General features: G+C 41.7%; 2 protein-coding genes across 14 annotated transcripts; both read right to left on the minus strand.

Moving 5' to 3' along the window:
* Window positions 1–17: 17 nt before the first annotated feature.
* Window positions 18–15,620, minus strand: slain2 (SLAIN motif family, member 2). Of its 12 annotated transcripts, none has more exons than XM_044199763.1 (10): window positions 14,904–15,620; window positions 12,170–12,312; window positions 7,860–8,048; window positions 7,594–7,767; window positions 7,143–7,490; window positions 6,886–7,032; window positions 5,578–5,661; window positions 2,517–2,555; window positions 1,830–2,037; window positions 18–1,724 (listed from the first exon to the last, which is right to left on the minus strand). In XM_044199763.1, the coding sequence occupies exons 1-10, from the start codon at window positions 15,386–15,388 to the stop codon at window positions 1,541–1,543; spliced, it is 2,001 nt and encodes a 666-aa protein (XP_044055698.1). In that variant the 5' UTR covers window positions 15,389–15,620; the 3' UTR covers window positions 18–1,540. The 12 variants fall into 12 exon arrangements, with proteins under 12 accessions (XP_044055698.1, XP_044055697.1, XP_044055699.1 ...); XM_044199762.1 differs by having other exon boundaries at window positions 5,578–5,664; window positions 14,904–15,619; XM_044199764.1 differs by having other exon boundaries at window positions 5,578–5,664; window positions 7,860–8,027; window positions 14,904–15,612.
* Window positions 15,621–15,972: 352 nt separating this feature from the next.
* On the minus strand, window positions 15,973–22,855 carry anapc4 (anaphase promoting complex subunit 4). 2 transcript variants are annotated; one of them, XM_044199760.1, is made up of 28 exons: window positions 22,699–22,855; window positions 21,984–22,099; window positions 21,781–21,886; window positions 21,564–21,696; window positions 21,404–21,478; window positions 21,286–21,312; window positions 21,147–21,191; window positions 20,948–21,032; window positions 20,368–20,475; window positions 20,072–20,242; window positions 19,929–19,993; window positions 19,702–19,744; window positions 19,502–19,578; window positions 19,313–19,413; window positions 19,180–19,231; window positions 18,981–19,036; window positions 18,784–18,830; window positions 18,639–18,695; window positions 18,481–18,537; window positions 18,294–18,387; window positions 18,032–18,129; window positions 17,654–17,715; window positions 17,512–17,550; window positions 17,319–17,420; window positions 17,155–17,232; window positions 16,870–17,037; window positions 16,584–16,707; window positions 15,973–16,351 (listed from the first exon to the last, which is right to left on the minus strand). In XM_044199760.1, the coding sequence occupies exons 2-28, from the start codon at window positions 22,089–22,091 to the stop codon at window positions 16,112–16,114; spliced, it is 2,418 nt and encodes an 805-aa protein (XP_044055695.1). In that variant the 5' UTR covers window positions 22,092–22,099; window positions 22,699–22,855; the 3' UTR covers window positions 15,973–16,111. The 2 variants fall into 2 exon arrangements, with proteins under 2 accessions (XP_044055695.1, XP_044055696.1); XM_044199761.1 differs by having other exon boundaries at window positions 22,551–22,849.
* Between the last annotated feature and the right edge of the window lie 1,071 nt (window positions 22,856–23,926).

Consider the following 23,926-nt stretch of genomic DNA (forward strand, 5'->3'; position numbering starts at 1 on the left):
CGTGCAAAAACAGAGAACATGTTTTCAGCTTTTATTTGAAATGTGAATTTACACAGGGAAACTGAATGTCATGTTTGTGGATATAAAAAAAAGTTCATTAACAAAAACTTTCACACAAAAGGTGTGGCATGTCTTTTTGCAACATTGTTCTAGCTTCCCACTGAATCAGCTTTAACAGAGGCACCTCTCTCTTTAATAAATAGTTTCATTTACAGAAGGAGTAATTAGTTATAAATATGAAGGCGCATTTTAAACATGTTTTTAAAAGCAATTATAAATGTATTTGATTTAATTACAAAAAAAAACAGGCAAGCAAATCAAGCAAGCAGAGATGCAAAATTGCAAATGATATTGGCAAAACCAGAATTGGCACAAAATGATAAACGAACAAACAAAACATGATGTTCAAACTCAAGTGAAACTTTAAATTATAGGCACTAGTTTCATAACACCCACCACACCAATTACCAGAACAGCTTCCCTAACACTGGCACACCTTTCAGTTCATTTTCATAGCACAAGAGGTAAAAGCCAGCAAAACTTATACGTCTTGTCATCATATTCAAGACATTTTTCCATTTTTTTTCATGGCATGAATGATATACACTGACAGAAGTTATGGGAATTAAATGAACCACAGCAATGTTTTCTTGGTTTCATTGGCTGAATGGGGACAAAATCTGGTTTTGAGCTTTGGGAGTTTCTTTCTTAATAGATAGTTTGTTTCAGACATCAGATATAACTCAAACCTAATGTCAAGCTGTTCTTAAACTGTCCAATCTCAGCACTTAAATGGAAAAGTATAATCTTGGCAAACTGTAGTACAAATCAGAACTGAGGCTTTGGCCGAGGGGTCATTAATCACCCGGGTTTCTCACAAGTCCTGATTTGACACAAACAAAAAAAGGCTTTGGAGAGTTAGCTTGCAGTTGAGGTTCAAAATGTACATTTTAAACTATTGAAATCTTAAAAACAAAATACTGATATGGATGTTTGGACATACATTTCTTAAATAATTTGAATAAATAATTTCCAAAACAAACTTGTGCATACATTCTGGCTGATTTTACAAGAGGAAAGATTCTTAAATGTCATACCCACACAGAGGTGCTTCCACTGTTGCAAGACAATTCTCTAACATTACGGGACATTTCACCTGCACAGCATCATCATAGAGATCGCTCACCAACATCTGTTAAACACAGAGCATAAAGAGAGAAATGTGTGGAAACATTTCAACCTGAGGGAGGTGAAAAAAGAACAGGGGAGAGGAGTGGGAGGAAAGCTGGGCAATGAAGTGATGGACTGTCTGACAGATGACTGCAGTCAAACCAAGGCAGGTGATGTGTCCTCTGTTGGCGGAGCTGGAGTCGGGCTGGTTTCTTTGGCATTTTCCGGGCTGTCTGCACTACATGCCTGACCCCTCCAGAGCCAGACCCCACAGAGAAACATGATGGGAGGTCCTCTTTGATGCGATGTGGACACTATCCTCTCCTTTTAAATTCTATATATTTTTGGGACATAGTCTCTTTCTCTCTCTTCACTGTAAAAGGTATCTAGGTAGATAAAGTGCCATTGTTGTAATGTCTGCCTCCTTGTGTTGATAGTTTGATTGGAGAGCCCCCTGCTGACCCATTTCAGTAACAACCTTCCCTCCAGTTGTCACCTGCGCCGCTGTAGGTCCGAGGAGCAGGAAGAGATCTGAGAAGAAGATGAGGACAAAACTAATTCAGGGTTAAATGGCGGTTAAATTTTGTCTACAGCAATATCGACCTGTTAATCGCTTACAGAAGTGCAAGATAAGGCCATTGTGTCTGTGGTGTACATACCTGCGCACAGGTTGAGCCAGTTTGCTGCGAGGCAGAGGGATCCCCCCTCCTGAAGAAGCACTGGGGCGGGGCAGACCGCTGCGTGGAGGAGCCAGGGAGCGGGTGGGCGTGGAGGTGGCAGAACTGGGGTTGGATGTGGCCTTTACCGGCTGCCTCAAGGCCAGTGGGGACGGGGTGGCTGGAGTTCGCAGCTTACTGGGAGAGGGGACTGAAGACAGGCAGAGCAGGAAAACAGTCAGGTATAACTGCATTATGTTAGACAGCTTTTAGACAGATAATTTGCTTTCATAGGTTTCAGTCTGTCATAAGTAAACAATGAAGTAATGATCAAGAGCACAATGGTCAGATAGATTCACAATTCACATACTGTCTAACACAAAACATCTATCAAAATGGAAACATGTAGGTCTTTCTTAATCACATCCATCACAAATGAAGTCAAACCTGTTATGATGCAAGTTTAAACACTACAAAATAAACTTTATTAAAAAATGAACAGGAAAAGGCTAATTAACTCAGCTGCCTACTATGATTCTTGATGTGTTGACAGAATGAGGTGACACACACACATACGGCATATACTAGTGAAAACCAGAAGCACATCTCATAGCACGACATCAATACAACCACGGCGTGGAACCACAATCACAATATTCAAAAAGATGGAAACCCTCAGTGAATACTCACTGAAATCACTTTCTTCTCCAAAGCAACAGGAGAGTGGGACTAGACAAAGACGAAGACAACAGAGACAGGCCTTAATTCAGAGCTGGGAGGAAGGTGCTGAGGATGGGGTGCCTCCTACTGCCTGTTTGTTTACTTAACAAACTGTGATGTTACATGGCCCTTGAGCAATAAGAGCAACAATCCTACTTGCCATGCGGCAAGTGACCTCTTGAGGTTGTGTGTAGAGCCCTGCAAGTGTAGCAGTGGATAGTGATGGGACAGCAAGCGACTCAACAGTGTTACAAATGTAATGTAGCCTTTTGTAACTCTGTGACACTTCTACAGGTTTAGCACATTAGACAGCAGAGGTACTGCTAAATCACACAAGGTATAAAGGGTGTCACTGCAACCAATTTTGTGCTGCTACCTGGAATTCATCAGGCACCATTTCAAAACCCATATTCTTATATATAAATATACTCTAATGCAACTAATACAACAGTCCTGCAATTATTTTTGTTTTAAGCTGTTTTAGAGGTGTTGATTGTGTAGTTTGTGGTGCTGTTGAACTGTATTGCAGTATACAGAGAGGGGTTTGTGTTATTTAGCCTACCCTCATTGATAAAAATAGGTTGGACAAAATAATAGAAACGCCTGTGAGTATAACACAATACAATTGGACAGCACAAACGACATCCTCCAAAATGATCATGAAGTTAAATCAACAGCTCTTTAAAACAGTTTCAACAAAAACTGAACATTATAACTGTTGTATTAGACTGCATTAGTTATCTGGGTACCTAATAAACTTGCAACTGAGGGGCGAATTCACAAAGAACAAATTGCTGCCGCCGATAGCACCATGAATTGAGTATCATTTGCAACCGCTATCTGTGCCGTCTCAAGGTCCGATTCACAAAAGATTGCGCTAATGACATTACAGCACAAACATGCCTATAAAGTTTTGCAGCTGAATGCAATTTGCCATTGTCTGTTAAATGTTCATCTGCAATTCTCTGTAGTGGTCCCATGAATATTTGTTCCTATGGTGTACTGAAGTAGCAGATCACATAACATGGTTAAGCAACCTTTGAGTAAAAAAAAATGTTATAAATGCAGTTGCAAGAACAATAGCCTACTTTCCACTCCTGGAAAGAGATGTTTGATTTGAAAGAGAACTTATTCTAACTCTAATAACTACACTATAACTATTCTAATGATCTAAAAACTCCCCCTGCTCTTTCATTCGTTTCTATCTGCGGGATGTCTCTTATTTTTCTATGACTCACTCTGTTTGGAGTGATTGTTATTAGGGGTGCTTTAACTGAGCGTTTTTTTCTCCTACTCCGCTCTCTGCTGGACTGTTACAGTGCGTAACCACCGTCTCTGTTTCTCACAGCAGCAGGTTTTTTTTGTTGTTTTAGAGTTTCATTCCCTCATGGTGAATATCAGGTATTGTACTGTCTCTGTGCCACCTGTGCGCCTGTGACGTACTGTGATGCGGTTTTGCTTCACCTGGCTATAATCACCGCTGCAATGATCACTGGAAAGTCTGGGCGTGACACCCTTTGTAAATGTACTTCAGTTACCACCAACTCTCTGAAGAAGCTAATAATTTCACTTTAACTGCATGTTAGGCTATTAGTGCTGGTGTTTGTGAATTTGAATTTTTTTGCAATGAGACTCATTTGCATAGAAAGGGGCCAATTTTGCGCCAAATGTATACATATTACCTTATTTACATACCTGCAAATAGCACCGGCGCACCGAGACGCTATTTGCTTGGCAGCGGAGTTAGGGGTGCAGTTCACCCTTTGCGAGTGCTTTGAGAATTACGTGGTTTCTTTTTGTCGTAATTATGCAGGTTTAGCAGCCGCAAAAGCCACGCAATCCTTTTGTGAATTCGCCCCTGAGTGTATATAATATGAACTTTTTATATATTTTTATATAGACAAAAAATGGGGCACAACAAAAATATTAATGAAAAAAAATTATGTCAATCACTTTTTGAAATGCTGTTTCTTTTTTCAAATGAGGGACATCTAATTTTAGAATTAAATATTTCATATATGCTGCCCCTACAGTATATAATGTTAACTGTGCTGACTCCTCTGCAGTGTGAATGCTAGGACTGTCACACTGAACTAATTCATTTGCCTAAGATTACAGATTGTTTAGAGGAAAATGTTGTTGATAAAGGTTGCCAGCTTCTTTCCTTGCCAGGCAAATAGGCGCCTCATATCACTACGTGACATGGCTGACCAAATGACTGACAATGCAAAGCAGTTTCCACGTTTGAAGAATCTCAACTTAATGCTCATTTCTGTGAAAACATAATGAAAATTCTCAGTTGGCTAGAAATAACATGTACAAAGACAAGGAAGAGCTGAATTTGTACTAATGTACACAGATATGTAATGAAGACAATATGAACGTATAAGGGTATGCTATTTTCTAATGGAACCTAGGAAGAATAAAAAACTGTCACTGAATCCAAGTTAAGATGGCTGTCAGGGATGAACAGATGAATGACACTTTTGTTTTTATGTAGCCAGACAGATCTGAGTGCATGTGATTCTGATTGTCAACCATGGACCAGCAACACCACAATTATCACTGTTTTGACATCTGAGCTTTCTGATTTTATACTTTTACAGAAACAGTTTGACACAATCCTCATGTGAATCAGCTCTCCCTTTAAATTGTGAACGTTAAATCCTTTCAGTATGGTAGCATACCTGTGGGAGTTATAAACTCAAGCTCATCTCTGCCAACAACCACCCTGCTCCACCTCTTTCTGTCCTTTTTTTCTCACAAAGAAAGCAACAAAAACAGGCTAAAACTGCACTCGGAGTTACCTCACAGTCTCAAGAGTTTGAGGTGATAAGCTGGCAACTAGTGCATTAGTGCACCTTCCTCAGATCCATACAATATAGCCATTTCATAATTTACACTCTATGTGCATCAGTATTCTATACCTTCAGTGCACAGGCAGCTGGCTTTAGTGAGTCATAAACTGTGCATATGTCTGTGTGTGAGATCAATCTCACAGCCTCCAGCTGGTTTAGGAGCAGGCTGTTACCTCGCAGCGCAGTTGGACTTTGGAGGTGCTGTTTGGGTTTCGGGGAGGAGCGAGAAGGGGTCGAGTATCTCGGGAGCTGAGCTGCTGCTGGAAAACAGGGACATTGCAGCATGGGAGTCAGACTTCATTCTGCCCGAGTTTCACAGCATTACCGGAGAAGAAATGGGGCTGTTGAAGGCAATGCAGGCCATAGAAGCCTGAAGTGCAGTTTGAAGCCACTAGGGGGCTCTACAGCCAAACATCCATAGGCAGCTTCTTTCAGGTGCAGGAAAAGTGTCAGTGCCACGGCCAGGTTTAAGAGCCAATATACCAGCCTCAGTACAGGCAGAGAAATGGAGGCTGGTTTTGGTTACACATGCTTTTCAGTGAAGTGAAGTCAGTGAGAGAGGCAGAAATGTAGGTGTCTCAGCCAAAACTCAGATAGAAAAACACATACAACTATCAGGAGAGTAAACCTAAAAAAATCTATAACGATTCCGCAAAAAATAGCAAATATCTGCTGTAATGTATAAAAGGTCCAAAGGCTCAGGCCACATGAACAGCCTGCCCCTCAGAGGGCTGGTTATGACAGGGTAAAGGCATTCAGTACACGTTTAACCAACTGAAACCCGCCCTTTCATCCCTGTCCTCTCTGCCTCTACTACCAGAGAGAGATTAATGTTTCTGGATTAAGGACAACACCATTACCTTTAACTCCCATTACAGGATTACATCAAATGGAAACTCTTAACCCACAGAGATGGGATTCTAAACTTAAAGAACATAAAACCCTTGGACAAAAAACGTAAAACAATGTTAGCGTCACTGATTCCAGGAGTCACTCTGGATTCTTAGTGTTGCTGGTGCCATGCTCTAATTCTGCAGGATGAGTGTGTTTCTTTGAAGTGCAAGTTAAACCAAGGCGATAAGAGGAAGGATGCGTGTGAATAAAAGATATTACAACTGAAAATGATCAAAGACAAAGAGGATCCCCAAACACCAAAGCCATAGCACTACAAAGCAGCACAGTCCTTGTGCTGAAGGTGCAGCCAGAAGGATTAACAGTATTCCCACTCGCACAATGACTAACAAGAGATTACAAAGCCTGTCGTGTTTCTGAATGTTGAGTATACTTGGAAAGCAAAACAAATATTAATATAATGTCAGCTGACAACACAGTGATTTCAATAATGAATCTGACAATCTGAGTCTGGTAGCTACTGCAGTGTAAAGATTCATTTACAACTTTGGAGGGTTTGTGTGTTTTGCAGTAAAATGGATTAAAATAAAATATGACATGTTTGTGTATGGGTCTGTCACAATACTCACTAGCAGACTGGTTCTGATGTCGAGGAGAGCCACCATTTGGCACTTGCAGGTTGGACTCGCAGCTGCGGCTGTTCTTGACGGGCTCTGGGCCCTGGGCCGCCGCCGCCGAAGAGCGTGTGAGGTTGGGAAGACTACGACGCAGCTTTTCTACAACAACAACAATAGTAGAGTTAGCTCAGGCAAAATGACAGTGTCCAGAACCACACGATAAACCACTGATTTCCAACATGTCCTCAATCACTGCTAGCTCTGTTTACCTTCGTTCTTCACCACGTTGGTCTGCAGGTCGTGCCCGTGGCCCTGCAGCGAGTGGCGAGGCTGTTGCAGGCGGCTGATGACGGGCTGAGGCGAGCCGCGGCTGTAGTCAATAGAGCGGGCAGGGGAGCGAGAGCGGGGCGAATTCCTGGGGGAGGCGCGGGGAGAGTGCCGAGGGGAGGGGCTGAAGCGGTTGGAGGGCAGGTGGAAGGCCGGGTGCAGCGCCTCCTCTTCGTCCTCCAGACTGTGTGCATCTAACTCCTGGTCGCTGAAGGTGCTGCGCCGCAATGAGTGGCAGGACGAACCTGAGCTCCGCCTGGATGCTGTTGCAGCATAATCTTGTCTCAAACCTGACAAACATGGACACACTCACAGTTACAACACACTATAAAAAAAGCTGTGGTCACAGAACACTGAACTATACTACTGGAGATGACTGGTACAGGTACATACTCTCTTCCTGCATGCGTGCCAGTATCTGGACATCAGTGACATCATTGAGTTTGTAGGTAGTTGAGGAGCCCACTGAGTCCTCATCCATCTCTGAGGTGCTCAGCTCGCTGTCCACTGATGACTGTGGGCTCACTGCTGGAGGATTCCTCTCTGCTGCTGCGTTTCGCTGGTGAACTGGCAAGGAAATAATTTGTGATCACTTTAGTGACACATATTCAATAACAACAGATATTTTGTAATTGTTAGTGAACTATAGAGACCCATACCTGCATTCCCAGGCATTAGTTGCTGTCTGACAATGGGCACTCTGCTGGGGGTTGAGGAGGGGGAGTTGAAGCCACTGCTGTAAGGACTGTTGGCTGCGTTTGTGCTATACGGACTTCCATAAGCCTGCTGGTTGTAGGGGCTTCCATACAGGCTCCTGCGCTTGTTGGCTGTAGAATCACAGAACAGAACTAAAATATCAGTCAGTCCACACTATATTAGGAAAGATCAAAAGCACTACAGATGTGGTAATAAAAGCAAGTTTTTTACGCCTTAAAAGAGAGCAAAGTTCTTGTTCTCAGGCAGGTTATTTTACAGTTTTGGGGCCTGCAATGCAAATTCTTAATCACTCTTTGACATTATTCTGCAATAGAATATACAAAAGACCGTTATATAGTCTGATGATCCACAACCACACTTTTGTACAAAGAGAGTTAAAAGACGACTAATACAAGCTAAGTAAGTAAGTAAGTCTGCTCATAGCCTTACTGAAAGCTCTACAGTGTGCTGGCAGTCTGGTCGAGTCTCTTAAACCGTATGCTGAGTGTGGGCCTGATAGAGAGTTCCTACATCATCAGCTGGGAGAAACACTTAACAATACATGCCATTCAGTCCATACGCACAGAGCACAATGCCATCCTGTGTGAAACCCAGCGAAGTAGCAGTCAAAGGCTCTGGTCCACAGAGTCCCTTGTCTCAGGCATGAGATCAGACTCTGGACAGGCTGCTGGTCACTGGGATAGTTTGGTGGTTTGGATGGTTAATGTCTCAGAGTCCACTCGTTTACCCATGCCTCGGTTTCTTTCTTTCCCTCTCTAACGGGATGTGTTTACACAGCTGGGTGGTGACTGGAAAGGAGCCTTTTAAGATCAGCTACCTCCTCCTTTCACTTTCCCCCTCTTCTCGTGCTCTGCGCTCTGTCCTCCTGCATTATTTAGGAAATACCATCCACTCTGTCCACTCTGCTGCCATCCGCACGGATCAGCTACTGAGGAATGTCAACAACACTGCAACGTGTAGGTCTGTAACGCTGTGTACTTTTAAAACAATAGATGCTTTGTTTTCCATTTAAGAAGAGTCAAATCAACAGATTAAAAACTGTTCACCTGGTGAAACTAACCTCCAACATCAGAATCAAGATTAAATTGAAAACAAAGTAGTCAGATACATACTGTATCTGTCCAGCTCCACTAACTTTAACTTGTTGCTAAAAAATATACATCGACACGCCACTGACAAACACAATGACATTTCTGAGAGTGCAGACAAACATGAATCATCTCTTGTGTACTATGAGGCAGAGGAATCTATGATCTATGATACACTAGCTATGATTAGGAAACATAAAATACTCTATACTGGCTGGGTCTAAGCTATAAAGTTGTGAGGGGGGCTGCAGCCCATATGAACCCAGCTAGGGGTTCTGTGTTAAACAATTTGGAGGTGGTTAGATGACAGCGTGCCCTATTACAGCAACTAGCAGCACATTGTCACTAGAAAGAAACCCAGACCAATCTAAAGGGATCTGCAGCACAGGGACCAACCAAAATAGAGTGTCCTAAAATCCTTGTGTCCTACGACAAGAAAAGAAGTCAGAGAAGAAGAGAGAATAACTGCTGTTTCTACCCACTGTCAATGGTGCCATTTTGATTCACTGTGATATGAAATTGTACAAGAGGATTTTCTGTGTTGGCTTTTCAGCTGTGGAAACTTCAGGGCAGTTTCCACAGGCAACCCCCCCCCCCCCCCAAAAGAAAAAAAGGAATGGTTTAAAACGGAGCTTCGAGCATATCACAAGAGAAGAGCAAACAGAGAAGCTTTTGTAAATGAGAGAGATGAATACCACAACGGAGGAGAAAAGGGATAAAACTGGCATGAGACACACAAGAAGGAGGTGAACTAACTGTACATCATGAGGTTTAAGAAAAGTTAAAGCTTTTATGAGCTGGAGTAGGGCAGGTCAGCTATGTGACTGTGGTTGGGACCTCTAGGGGCTTGTATGTGCACTGAATCAACAGTGCAGGACAGCTGTCGAAGCAGCACTATGGAAAAACAACACATGTTGTGACTGTTTATCAGGATTGTCTGACATGAATAAAGTAGTGCTGCCTGACTAGTACAGTCAACTCACAGCCGTCTCCTCCCTGTTGTTAGTTATATAACCGAGGCGCTTCATCTGGGGATATGATTTTAACAGGGTGTGCACAGACAAAAAGTTTGGTCACTATTGACACACTAAAACTTAAGTTCATGTTTACAATATGCAAATGCCTTGTATGAGTGTGAACTTGCTGCATAAGCTGGCACAGACGTAATATTTAGACAGATACAAACGTTTTGAGAAATAAGGATGTTATCGCAAGTGAAGTTAAGACTGTTTTTTCTTTGTAATTCCTTTGACACAAACTCAAACAACACCATGGCAACAGGGTTTCCATGCTCCTGTTAGAGAACGGGTGTGAAGGAGAGTAGCCAGGAGCCATGAGGGTGTGTCTGTGGTGAGTCTCTTTTTCACTCACCGACACATAGGTTCTCAGAATGTGGTGCTTAAGATCTGCTGAAGTCTTTTTGTGTGCAGAAAAAGGATCTCATTTTTTGCAAATATCTTTAGTAATGCCCCGACTTTGATGTTTAATTTATTGGATTTAAATGTTTTAACCACGTCCAGTGAATCACAAGACTGCACAGAAAATCTTTGTTGTTCTGTTCGGAATGACGTTATCCTCCTTGCACACCTACAGTGATGATATCACCACTATCACACTTCCATAAACCCCACTCAAGAGGCTAATTATTTGTAGTATTAGTCATCTGCTAGATAGATAGCGTGCTTTGTTCACTAAGGGTCCTCTAAGGCTACATTTACACACAGATCTTGGTTAAATTTTGAGTTTTTATTATTATTATTTGCCTCAGACATATCCACAGATTCCTGATTTCAATGACATTTATCATCAGTTAAGAAGGTAGCCCAAAACAACTCTCATACCAGAATCCACGTGCTTTTCCCGTTTACATGCTCATAAGCATATCTGATGCATCTGAAACGTGTGAGGGAAAAAAAAGCTGTGCCATTTGGATTCACAAAAGGGCTGCCTGCAGTCATTAAATTTAGCAGCCACTATTAACAAATCCTTGGATGACGAACTGGCTGTGTGTCCAGGTGCTGTCCAGCTTCTTGCACAACAGAGCTGAGAAGATCACATCTACCCCAGTGAACAACCCTCAGCGGCCTATTGCTCAACATGATCTAACTATCACATGTGCATACCACTGTCAAAATGGAAACGACCCCTCTCAGTTTAGCTGCGCGGATTTGAGGCCGGTCCTCCGCACTAAGGGACTAACTATAATTAGTGGCAGTCAAAGGCTCAGATAACAGACATAGACCAAGCATAAAGGACTACAAATAAGGTAGACCTGGGTGATATACTGTACATGACTAACTATAATAATGTTTAGGTATGATTTATACTGTAATAAATTTCAAACCATTTTGAATTCTTAGTGTAGAGTGTAAAGAAAGGACAAAGAAAATGAATTAAAATCTGGTAACACTATTTTAAACTTGAACGGCAGCATGACACAGCTCCTCTACTGAGTGGGTCTGCCATTCAGATAAATGTACCTTGGATTTTTGAGGAGAAAGTGATGCACTAGAAAGAGTAAAATGTTTGACAGATGTATACATTAATAAATAAATACTGTACATGCTCTAAGCACCTGCAATCGAATGGCACAAAACAATAAATATTTTGCATACCCCATGGTGAAGTATAAATTAAGCATTATTTTTCACACATTGCTGCGAAGAAGTAACAACACTCCAAAAGCTGGTGATGTTTAGCTTTGAGTGTATGACAATCATTTGCGCACATTCCATACCATATCCGAAGAAGAGACTGCACAAGTACATGTACACTGTTCTACACTTAACACTTTGTGCTAGTCAGGATTAAGAACTACATTGTTTAATTGTAGTCAGACTCTTATCTAACTACAAGTAGACAAGTGACTAATGTTATGGATTTAGAAAAATGGATAGATATACAAACTGACAGCAAGAGACGGACAGACGCAGGGAGAACAAAACTTCAAAAGTCTTTGCCTCAGTGATGATTTTGTCCTGCTTACGTGTCATTAGCAAGACAGTGAATCCCTCCTAACTCCAGTGGTACTATTTTGTAGCTAACCTCTAACATACCAAAAGAGGGATTAATTAAGTGCATCTTTGATGTTGTTATAGATGTTCTACTACTACTGCTGATGCTAAGTTGAGACTACAGGTTTCATGTTCACTGGCGTTGTTTACCTGACAGGGTGAGGTCCAGTCTGTGAATGAGGGAGCGCTTGGCTGATTCCATCTCAGGACTGGGGTTGTCAAGAGCTTTGCGGCACCACACAATAGGACTCAAGGTTTTCTGCAGGGGACTGTTCAGTTTCGCCTCATATAACCTGCACAAACATGAACAGCATACACAGTTACCATGGTATATTGCATGTTCATAAAAGCGATACAAGCAATCATTACACAAACATAAAGTGTCATCTCTCTAATGGTGACAGACTATGACAGCTCACACCTCATATGTGATGTGACCCAACAGCTCTCAGAGGAAACGAGGTTAAGGGGGATAACAAGTGTTTGCACAGTGTTTTATCACAGAATGCTGCAATGGCAAAAAAGGCATTTATGTGACTGTGTTCGTTGACACTGAAAATTACTATTTGTTTTAATTCAGATGTATTTCATACTTAAATATCTGGAAATCTTGGGGTTCATTAATTAATCAAGACATTCCTAAAAAAAACAACCAGTTGAAAACTTTGGTAGAGGTGACTTTCAGATATCTTTTAGACGTATCAACATAATCTTGACTCTTACAGTTCACATGTTCGTTTAGCACAAACCAGTTTTCTCTGTCTCTGGGGTGTCCCTTAGCAATGAGGACAATGCAACTTTCAGCTCCAGATGCAGCGAACATTAAGAATGAACCACTGTCACTTGTCCAAATCGTTTGAAAAAGTCCTTGGGTTCAGTGCTTAGTCGGCTGTATTGATTGAACTGTCAAACCTTCTTAATACTGATGGGAACACATAAAGGTATAAAATAAGGCTACAAACTAACTGAATTGGCTACTACTTTATGTTTGTCAGTTACACAAATAATACAAATGTGTGTATATCCTTAACCTATGAGAAGAGACAAGAGGAGGAGAGGAGAGTTTCCACTCAGAAGAGAAATCTGAGTCAGCAGCAGCTGTCAGCTCTGTTGCAGCCATAGAGAAAGCTTTTCATGATGAAAGCAGAAACATTACAGGCAGAGGCGAGCTAATGCAGAGAAATACAAGCCTGAATTCTGAGACTGCACATTTTCAATGTTTATCAACACAATGACCGTCATTCACATTTCCTACAGCACATAGTAAATCTACCGCTAACACTTCATACATGAACTCCCAGCACTGAAACAATGATATGCGTCATGTCCACATGCAGTAGCAGGAGTGTGACAAGCATCGACTGATAGGCAGAGCAGGAGGAACGCAGCATTTTAAATCCAGTTTGATGCTAATTCAAGGATTACAGGAGTCTATGACAGGAGATGGCACTACATGGTAATCCCAGATATCAATCTGATCCAGAGGGCAGACAAACAGCCAGGGCACAATGAGACTTGGTCTGTTGAGCATGAGTGAGCAATGTCTGAAAGTAGTCTGATGTCAAAGGCTCAGTGGCTGGCACAGGCTCACTGCTGCAAGCAACAGAGGGAAGACTCTGCTGTGAGCTGGCTTTCAACCAAATATGAGCTCCCTTTGTAGTACTTTTAGTATCAGTCATTAAGTCGCATCAGGAGCTACGCCTTAATGTTGCTTATTATTGTGTCATTATCATAGAAGACGCCAATCAAACAAACCCTTCCTAACAGGACAGATAACAAGGACCATCTCCTGAGGATGGCCCCTCATTACATTCATGTCTAGTCAGTAGCTGATTTCTATCCTAACAGACAGTCTGTAAACCCACCTACCAAGTCTACATGTCTGACATCATCTCTGTGTTTAACTCTGCCTCTTCAAGGGATCTCCATGAGTTGGGATGAGAGGCAAGATTTAGATAGCAACAATCATACTCTGGAGTTTCATCTATGCAAAGCCACTTAACCATAAAAACCATAAATGCTTAGGGCTGGAGGACATAATACAAACACAATGTGTTGTGGGTGAGGATTAAGGACAGTATGGATGAACATGTGGGCTGTCAGGATAATTCTAACAACAAGCAGACCAACATGATGCCAAATGGTCATCCTTGTCCACATGACCCTTTTATGTTATTGATAGCCATTGTTTGTAATCCCTGTAAACAGCAATGCTTGTGATCAGCGTTTTTCGACATAGCATTTATTCCTACATGACTAGACAGTCCTATTTCACATCTCTTGCCTTTCTCACTTGGTGCTGCGGAGCAACTTGTGGCTGTTTGCCAACTGGTGTGCTAAAGGGAATTCAGAGGAGGGATATAACCATGGCTACCTCTCCCACATGGCCGTTGGGCAGGAAAACAACTTTCATTTTTACTGCACACACTGATCTCCTGCCACCACTGCCACGACAAGCCAAGCAATCTGCCACATCACAACACCAAAACGGTTCAACAGATGATCGGGGACTTCAGGGTCCTGACAGCTGAGAGCCCGAGCCTCAGAGGCCTACTGGTCAGTCTCGGGAACAAATGCGCAAACTGTGGGCAAGGTATTAGATAATGGATAGTGATTCGGCACTGATTTTGTGACAAAGTATGTCTATTAGGATCATACAGTCCGAGAAGGGGCTTGGCATCGCCCACATGACTTGCCAAACAACCGTCAGTCAGTGATCCACAACGAGACTCCTACAGCACGGATGACTAAGATTGTTTATGCCAGACGTTTGTCGTGGTAACGTTAGCTAATGTGTAGAGCAGCAGTGCCCAGGCAATTAAAGCTGTCGCCCAGCACTGAAGACACAGCGGCTGTAAAGCAAGATCCCTCCCAAGACACTCACCAGCTGTCCTCGTCTTCGTGTAGACAATCCATGTCTTCGAGATCTAAGATTTCCACTTCGTCTAGGATTGATGTTTCTCCTTCATCTGTAAAAGCCCCAGTGGTGTCTGAATAAAGTGAGTTCATACTCGACACAGAGGCGGCACCCGATGCCCCCTCATATTCATACGCCCTCCTGAAACTGATTCCGTCATAAGACAGTCTGGGGCTCAAACAGCGGTTATTCTCCAACAGCCCACCGTAGCCGCCCGTTCCGACGAACCCCACCCCAGGGAAGCCGGCCAGACCGGCTGCCATCCCCGCTGACAGGGACGACGAGTCGTATCCTTCGCTGAGGGGTCTGTGGTTCCCTGACATCGCTCCGGACGAGGACAACATCGTAGACCGACTCCGAAGCTGTTCATTTTGCTGTTCGAGTTTCTTAACCAAGTCCTGGAGCTTCCGCACCTCCAAGTCCGCGTTGATATTTGAGTTGATATCCTCCATAGTGGCTCCTCAGTCCTACGAAAATATGCAGTGGTCTGTGATATTTTTAGTCGCTTCTCTGCTGACAGTCTCTTTGTTTTTGTTTACTTCACTACTATCTACGTGTTCAAAGAGGACACCTCGGTGTGCAACTGACTTAAAAAGCTCAACATCGTCATCTTCTCCAGTTAACCGTGCTCACGGGCAGGGTCGAGGCCATTTTCATAATACTCGTCACCAACTGTGAAAGACCAACAGGCGGCGGAAAACACACGTCACTGCGTTCAGCATCGGGAGCGAGCGCGTAACCAACACCTATTTGCACGTGCACAGATAACTTCTCTTGTACAAACGCGTTTATTTTGCTGCAGAGAGGTCGTATTTACACATGCATCAATGTATCAACGAATTATTTTATTATCTATTAATTTACCTGACTGTTCATCTATTTATTTTTCCAATTATCAATTTATTTATTAACCCACAGGAATACACTGCTGGTCCAGTTCGTCTCTACAGGAAAATATAAAGTGAATGGCATGGTGACATAAATGATCAATCACTCAAAATTTACACAACAAAAAATAAATAAACAACTAAACAAATATGGGCACAAGCCTGTTTATTTTCATATACAAACATTACACATTTCAGAATGTAAAAAAAAAAAAAAAAAATCTTTCACAACAAGCAAAAGATGGAGCCAAGTCTTATATTTGTGTAGCTTGTTTCTGTGTCTCAGTCTTAAGAGAGTTCCAGGGCTTCCTCTGACTCCAGATGCTCCTCAGGTTTTTGAACCACACCTCCTCCTCGCTCTCCAGCTTCATTTTCAGCCTCCACACTCTCCTCTCCCTGCCCCTGGCTGGTCATAGTAGTTTCCAGTCCATCCTGGTCAGCGCTGGCGTTCTGCGACTCGGCTCCCTCATCATCTTCATCTTCCACATCCATCTCAAAAACACGAATGTGCCTCAGATTGGCACTTAGCTGCCAGGAAAGAAAAAGTAAATGTTAGGAAACAGTCCATTCCATTCATTCACTGGCATGCTCCCGCTGGCAGAGAAATGTGAGAACGCAGAAAACGGATCATCTGACCTTACTGATACCTGGAACAAATATAGAAATATTGCAGTACAGTTCATTCATACACACAATATCCCAAACTAAAATCCCCATACACTAAATATAATGGGAAGTCCTAGATATAAAGTTAACATACCACACAGGCCACTTTGCGGATTCCATTGACAGCTACAAACTGAGCCTTCATGCTCTCCAGTTCACGCCACTGGTTCCCCAACACCAGACCTTGGCACGGGATGGCTCTGCTCTGCTGGTCCAACCTGACAATACGACATTTTTAAAGAATTTTAAACTCACTCAATTCTAACATTTAGCTTCTTTATCCTGATTGTGAAACTAACTGCAAGTTCAGACTGGTGAGAATTTTTGTTATGAAAGCGAGATATTCCTAATAATGTGCACACACATGCACACGCACACACCTCAGGTTAGGGTCCCACTTGAATTCAGTATCACAGCTCAGGGTGGAAGCAAGAGGAAGCTGAGCCAGGACACGCCTTCTGTTCTCTTCTTCTGATCCTTGCAAGACCACAGTTAGCATTTCATCGTCGTAGAAACGAGCATCCAGGCAGCTGTATACATAATTAGGCCTGAAAAAGAAAATCGTGGTAAGTCATGGTAGCAACACCTTCGCTCGCTGAGGAATTACTTTGCATCTATGTCTGTTTAACACACTAATAGGTAGGAATGACATGAGAGGCACTAACTGAGCTGCAGCATCATCATCATCGGCATTGTCAAGATGGTGGCTGAGGTCGATGGACATGACACTGTTGGGGATATGTCTGTGCGAGAAAAACAAATATGGTTATAAACATAGATTAAATACACAAAGAAACTCACACAACCACCCACAATCACACAAATGTACCTGTTTGGGTCTGTTCCTTTGCGTAATAGGTAAAGCTTGCAGGGTGAAATCTCTGGCATGCAGAACAACACATAGTGCATTTTGGCTTTCTTGTCATTCCATCTGTGGGACAACCAAGAAATATCATTAATACAAACCCCCATCTGACTGCACAGACCATTAGGAAATTCTAGGATGTTTGTGTTTTACGTACAAAGATGGAAGTTCAAAGAGCCGTGGAGTGTTTTCAGAGCTGGAAAGACAATGGACATGGACAGACATATACAACTTCAAATCACATGAATTTAGTCATATTTCAAATAATAGAGATTATTAACAGAAACATAAGATCATACCTCTCTGGCACGGTATACAGGGGCAAAAATAGGGCCTGTTTTACAGACTTCCCAATCACTTCCTGCAGCCAAACAAACAAAAAATAAATGAGCAACATGTAAAATGAAAAAATGAATTTCTTTGAAATACATCTGAAGTTAAAAAGTTTAAAAAGCATGTTCAGTTATCTTTTATTATATTTGCCTTCACCATAAGGCTGTATAGTGGCTACTGTATGTGTAAAATGCTGGAGGAAGGCTTTTGATCTACACACAGAATGGGCAATATTGTCTAAGGCCTATCTTGAGTGTTTAATTCCAGACTCCGTGTGACATTTGTTATTAAATGGTTAATCGTACTGGTGAAAAAGAGGAAGATGGACGGCACACAAAACTCACAGCAGGCTTCTGTAGACACTGCTCAATCACATTCTCCATCATCCTCTTGACGAAGTGCAAAGACTTTTGGGGATATGAAGGAAACAGCAAAGGGCTCTCTAGATAAACCAGTCAAAGATTTTATCTTAGTTATGGCATTATGGTAGTTTAAGTAAAACTGAGAAACTATTTAACCACATTCCAAAACAGACAAATTCGTTATTAAACTAGCAATTATTAATAACACATTTTCTGCATTTCTAAAGTCAAGATCATAGTTCACCCTTCAGGTGTGAGCTCTCCTGTAAAAACGTCAGCCACTGGTTTCCCTTTGTGTTGGGCGGAGACACGAGGTCCTCATCCTCATCCTTCAGGTACTGGAAATGTCCATGTGAAAGAGAAACCAGAATGTTGTAAGACAGCAGCTCAATTCAAAAACACTTGAAGCTATGCGACACAACACCACTTACCTGACCGACTCGTTCTACGTTGAAGTACTTCCCTTTACGATCAAAGAGTTCCTCATTCTGTTATACCAGAGAGCAATTAAACTCAGTTTGTAAAAAGCTATAAATATGTTGAACAAATGTATTTAACAGTCATTACAGTGTCATTATGCTGATCTCACCTCACTGAAGTGCTCAGACAGGAAGTCAGCAACAAAGGCAATGTCCTTCTGAGTCATCTAAGGGATTAACCAACATGTTAAAATTATAAAAACACTTCAGGAACACAATTCACAAATCTCTCTCTCAGCAGCTTTGATAACTCACCTTGTTGAGTTCTGGTGGCACATGCTCCTCACACATTCTTAGCATAGCTGTGGGGAAACAAAACAGACAAAAACAATGTTTTTTAAAATTTGCTTGTGTTTTGTCTATTTGCATGTGTTTTCTTAAGTTGCAGTGTGTTTGCCCTTGTCAGCTACTGTACAAATTGCATGGATGTAATTTGTAAATGTTATTCTTACCTACATACAACCACCGAAAAAAGGCTTTAAAGTTCTTCATACTCTTGTCAATCACCCTAAATGACAAAATAAAAGCAGTGATTCTATGCAGAGCAGTGACATATGGAAAACAGCAGCAGATATGCAATTTTCACAAAAAATAATGCGAGCATTTCTAATGGTACAAGAGGCTAATTGATTCAAAAATAATTCAACTCACTGCAGAAGTTCGTTGGCTTTCAGAGAAAATGAGCCCACAGCTGTGATAGCGCCTGAAAACATAAAAACACACGTGGTTGTTAATGATTAAAAAGCTGAATTTCTACTAATCATGCAGGTTAGGGACACGGTACCTTCAATAGCTGCTGAATCCAGACCGAGGGGCTCGAACTTCTGCTTCCACAGGGACATGCCCTTCACCTCACTGAGGTGATACAACAGAGCCTCAGAGCCGCTGCGGCGAGCAAAAAGGAGGGAGAGATTTTAACTAAGAAATCTCAGGTAGCAGGCAGCATCGAGCAGAAGTGAAAGGCTGAAAATACCTCTGCAGGTGGCTGATCACCAGCTTCTGGATGCTGGAGTAAGAGGACTCAATGGACTGGCCGAGTTTCTTCAGGCCCTATGATGAAAATAGAATACACAAACAAGATGTGTCGTCCAGTTACAGGAAATCTTATCTGACCTGCATATAAATTCAAGTTTGAACAGTAAGAGGAGCATTTGCACCACCTCTTACTCTCACCTTGACGGTCAGCTGGTTCATGAGAAGAGCCTGTAGTTCAGGGCTACATGAAAGCAGAGAGCCAATGGTAAAAACAATTAAAATCATCCCTGCGATCACACATGCTTCCACAAAATAAAAAGCAGATTAGTTAGCCCAAGATGTTTTGCCACCATCTACAGGACACTCCAAACATTGCAACATGATAATCAGCAAATACTAACAATAAAAATGGCCTCTTTTCTCACCTTGATTGTCCCCACAGCAAAAGCTCCAGAAACTCATCTTGAACCTGAGTGCTTGTGTTCTTTTCCTACAAAGAGGGGGAAATAAGACATTTGTTGTGTTCTCTCATTTTGGCCAATTTAGACTACAAACCACGACTACTGACCTGAACAAACTTAGTGAGTCGAAGGTCCATCTGCATGAGGATGTCCTCCCAGGCTTCACACATACATGTAAGTGAGAGGTGCAGGTACTGCAGCAGGGTAGAGATGTGGGTGAACTTGCGTGCCATCCTGGTCATCTCAGGCAGACAGTCTGACAACAACCCTGTGTCAAGCTGGAAGACAAAGATAACCGTTGAAATAAGCACATAAAAATGCAAGTTAGAGCAGAGTGAGGAAGGACATGAGGAAAAAGCATGTTTAGAAGAACTGGAAAAGGAAACCAAATCATCCACCTCACCTGAATGTAGCAGATCTCTGGGTTGTTGTCAGCAGACCTGACTTCTGAGATGACAGACAAAGATTTGAGATCACTGGACAGACTCAGGCTGCGACAGGTTCCTGACACCTGTAGAGTGTCATTAAATTAAAAGAGTTAAATCACTAAATGTATTGTTGTATTCTTCAGATATCAGTTTTAGATGTTTAATATTGGATTATTTTTGTCAATATTCAAGATCTTCAAATGTTATCATGTTTGTGCCGTAGGTACAACTTTTGGTGTTTACTTCAGAATTGTCTAAAAGCATGCAATTTTGTTTTGTTTAAATTTTGTTGAGACTTTGTTAGAGAAGTGATGGTTCAACTCTACAGTAATTGTTGAGGCTGTTGAAGTGCATTTTATTGTTAGATGTTTTTACAGTGCATTCCAACTTAAGTTAGACTTTTGGTTTTGCTGTTTTAATGACAATTCTGCACTTCAGATCAAAGTTCCCCCAGGCTAATATTTTATCAGAGACCAGTTTGTCAATGTAAACTTGATCAATGAATTATTTTGGATGTAACAGACAACCCTTTACGAATGAACGAAAGAGCCTTACCCCTGCTAGAGTGGCAATCTTGTACATCCCGTAGGCAAAAAGCTCCACAAAGCCAGAGTCTCCTCCGAGAACAAGTACGTTCAGCCTGCATGGAAACAAAACGGGGTAATGAAATAATTTCCAGTCCAAAAGAACATGGCATTAAAAAGACTCAGACATTGTTTTACTGTGTGTTTCTTAAACGTCAGGCTTAATTTACCTGACTTCTCCCAGGAGATTCATTATCTCATCAGACTTTTCCTCACTGTAACACAGATGGATAAATACATATGACTGCTATCACAAGCAAAACAAACTTATATCGGACAAATGAGTTATGTATTAAAATACTGTCCCACCTGAAGATCTTTGAAGTTGTGCTATAGCTGGGGGAAAACAAAAGTTTGGACAAATGTTATTCAATCAACCCAGTGGCTGCTTCCTAATAATAGGATATGTAATGAAAGCTAGTGTTACCTCTTGGGGAGTGTTGGTAATTTGGGAAGAAAAAGTTTGGATTCATCCTCTGAGTTGTAGAAGGAGCTGAGGGCACTGAAACACATCAAAACATTCACATTATTCTACAAAAGCAGACGTCCTTTGTGCCACTTGTTCGATCCCTGCGCCTCATGCCTACCTGCTCTCCTCCATCACCTCCATCCAGTGCATGCAGGTCACAGGGTTCTGCATTAGAAACACGTGGAGGATCTCTGCTTTCTCAACACCACACAGAACCACCTGCTTGGTGTCTCCGAGGCTGAAGGCCAGTACTGGGGAGACAGAGTAACAGCTTCATGTTTCCATCAACAAGCAGACGACTATAAGCAGAAAGATGTACACATGTCATTCCTTACTTTTGCCATCAGGTCGCCAGGCAAGTGCAGTGATCTCCTTCCCAGTATACTCACTGGGTGGTAAGCTCCAAACACGCTGGAAACTAGCCAAGCGATGTAGCAGCAACTATGGACAAACGTGAACCATAAAATTACAAAACCATAAAATATACCAAGACATGTTTCAGGAACAACAACAACAAAAAAAAGATTTTTAAGCCTACCTCTCCAGTTGTGTTGGCCAGAGCAATAAGATCCCTTTTGGGAGACCATGCCATACACAGTACAGGGTTAGGGAGCTGCTTCTCTCCCACTTGCCTGAAGGCAGGCATGTTGGGGGCTGGAAAATGTTAAACGTTTGAAAAATATTAAATAACAGACATCAATTTGGACAGCTTAAAACATTTGGGAAACTATCTAACCTGATAACGAAATCCTGTTATTGGTGCTTGAGGAAGACAAGACAGATGAGCCTTTGTTGTTACGTGTATATTTGTGCTTGTGTAGAAAATTAATCAGCAACAATTTTAACAATTTATTAATCGTTTGAGCAATTTTCAAGCTAAAATGACATACATTTTCTGGTTTTCTTTGTTTTGTATGATTGTAAATTGACTATTTTTGGGTTTTGGTCTGCGTTGTACAAAACAAGACATTTGAAGACCTGGGAAATGCAACTGACGTGTAAATGGAAAAACGTGTGCAGCATGTGGGTAACGCTAGCGCTAGCCACGACCTAAACAGCACAGTGTCAGAGAGCTAAACTGACAAAGTTAACACCGGACCCGTACCGTTAAGATTTGTAAGATCAGAACCTCCTGTTCCAACGTTGCATATTATGCTAGCAGGTTTGTTAGCAAGCCGACGAAGCTAATGTAGAGAAAACCCCATGGCTAATTTCACCGTGCTTGACATTACAACATAATAACTGCAACATACCGTTATGAAATATGAAAGTATCGAACTCTCTGCTCTGCCCTGCGAAACACTACATTTAAGTTTTCTTCATGATGTTTTCACAATTACGCGGACAGCGCCATATTTTCCCTATGACCAATCATTGTGGCGCAACGGAAGCCGTGATGAGGCAAATTGGTTCATATGAAAAACGCAATTCGTAAATGGCTGATTACACTTCAACCGTCTATTTGAGAGCGTCTGTCATTGCATGTGTCTATAACGTCTAACTACACTTCTAAACGTATTATTTTTTAAATGTTGATAGAAGTATCACAGATCACAATGGTATTGTGTCTGCATCTGTCTGCATTCATTGATGCTAGTGGAGTTAGCTTATAGGCTAAATAGTAATCTTGATTTGGTGCTGGAGATGACTGTGAACTTGGATGATCACTGCCCTCTAGTGGTCAAAGTGAGGAACTACAACACGTCAATTCGTTAACGCTAACGTAAATACAGACATGACAGCGTACTTCCGGTCAGTGCTCCCAACTTGGCGATTCATTAAGACCATCAGGGAAAACGCGAGAAATATATTCAGATATGTTATAATGTAATTCATTCTCATGCATGCCGCGACTCTTCTGCCAACAGTGTTTCTTAAACGTTATTTTTAAACAAAATTATTGGAGAAGTCCTTTTAGTTTTCTGTATTCATATTTCGTTTAATTTTTCTTGTGCTAAAGGCTTGATGGCGATGACAGTTGACCTGAGTGTGTTTAAAATCGTACGTGCTCACTGCCCTCCAGTGGTCACAGTGGGTAAGTGCAGCACATAAATGTATCAAGCCTGCGATGATTGCAGCATACTGTCTTTTCCGCTAAATATTTACAAAATAAAATGGTAAAACTGGCACAAACAGGAATTATGATAAAATGATCATATTTTGAAGCGGGAACAATGCCGATATTTGTATGCTGATTATTAACGTTATTTACTGGTATCAATAAGGCATCAACGTGAAATCAAAATATTTTATGACTGAAGTAATTGGGCTAATTTCCCAAACCTTCAGAATAACATTGTCATTAGTCACTTGTTTATGTTATTCTATACCTGATAGACAGTGATGTAGTTACGCACTGTGACCACTGTGAGGGAAATGAACATTCATGTTTACACACTCTTGATAGTCATTAAATCGACGAGCATCAAGATCAAGACAGACATAAACGCATACTAATGCTTCCGGTGGAGACATTCAGAA

Source organism: Siniperca chuatsi, linkage group LG6 (assembly GCF_020085105.1).
Source record: "Siniperca chuatsi isolate FFG_IHB_CAS linkage group LG6, ASM2008510v1, whole genome shotgun sequence".
Classification (NCBI taxonomy): Eukaryota; Metazoa; Chordata; class Actinopteri; order Centrarchiformes; family Sinipercidae; genus Siniperca; species Siniperca chuatsi.

Bases quoted from the DNA above. Each gene is read 5' to 3' on its own strand.
- slain2 (XM_044199762.1), bottom strand. From the start codon at position 15,388: ATGGAGGATATCAACTCAAATATCAACGCGGACTTGGAGGTGCGGAAG. The intron at 12,313-14,903 runs GTGAGTGTCTTG...ATGTTTGTGCAG, and splicing joins CACGAAGACGAGGACAGCTG to GTTATATGAGGCGAAACTGA. The intron at 1,725-1,829 runs GTATGTACACCA...ACCCTGAATTAG, and splicing joins CTGGCTCAACCTGTGCGCAG to TTTTGTCCTCATCTTCTTCT.
- anapc4 (XM_044199760.1), bottom strand. From the start codon at position 22,091: ATGCCTGCCTTCAGGCAAGTGGGAGAGAAGCAGCTCCCTAACCCTGTA. The intron at 19,232-19,312 runs GTACCGTGTCCC...TTATGTTTTCAG, and splicing joins GGATTCAGCAGCTATTGAAG to GCGCTATCACAGCTGTGGGC. The intron at 17,716-18,031 runs GTGAGTTTTGTG...GTTTGGCTGCAG, and splicing joins AGTGTCTACAGAAGCCTGCT to GAAGTGATTGGGAAGTCTGT.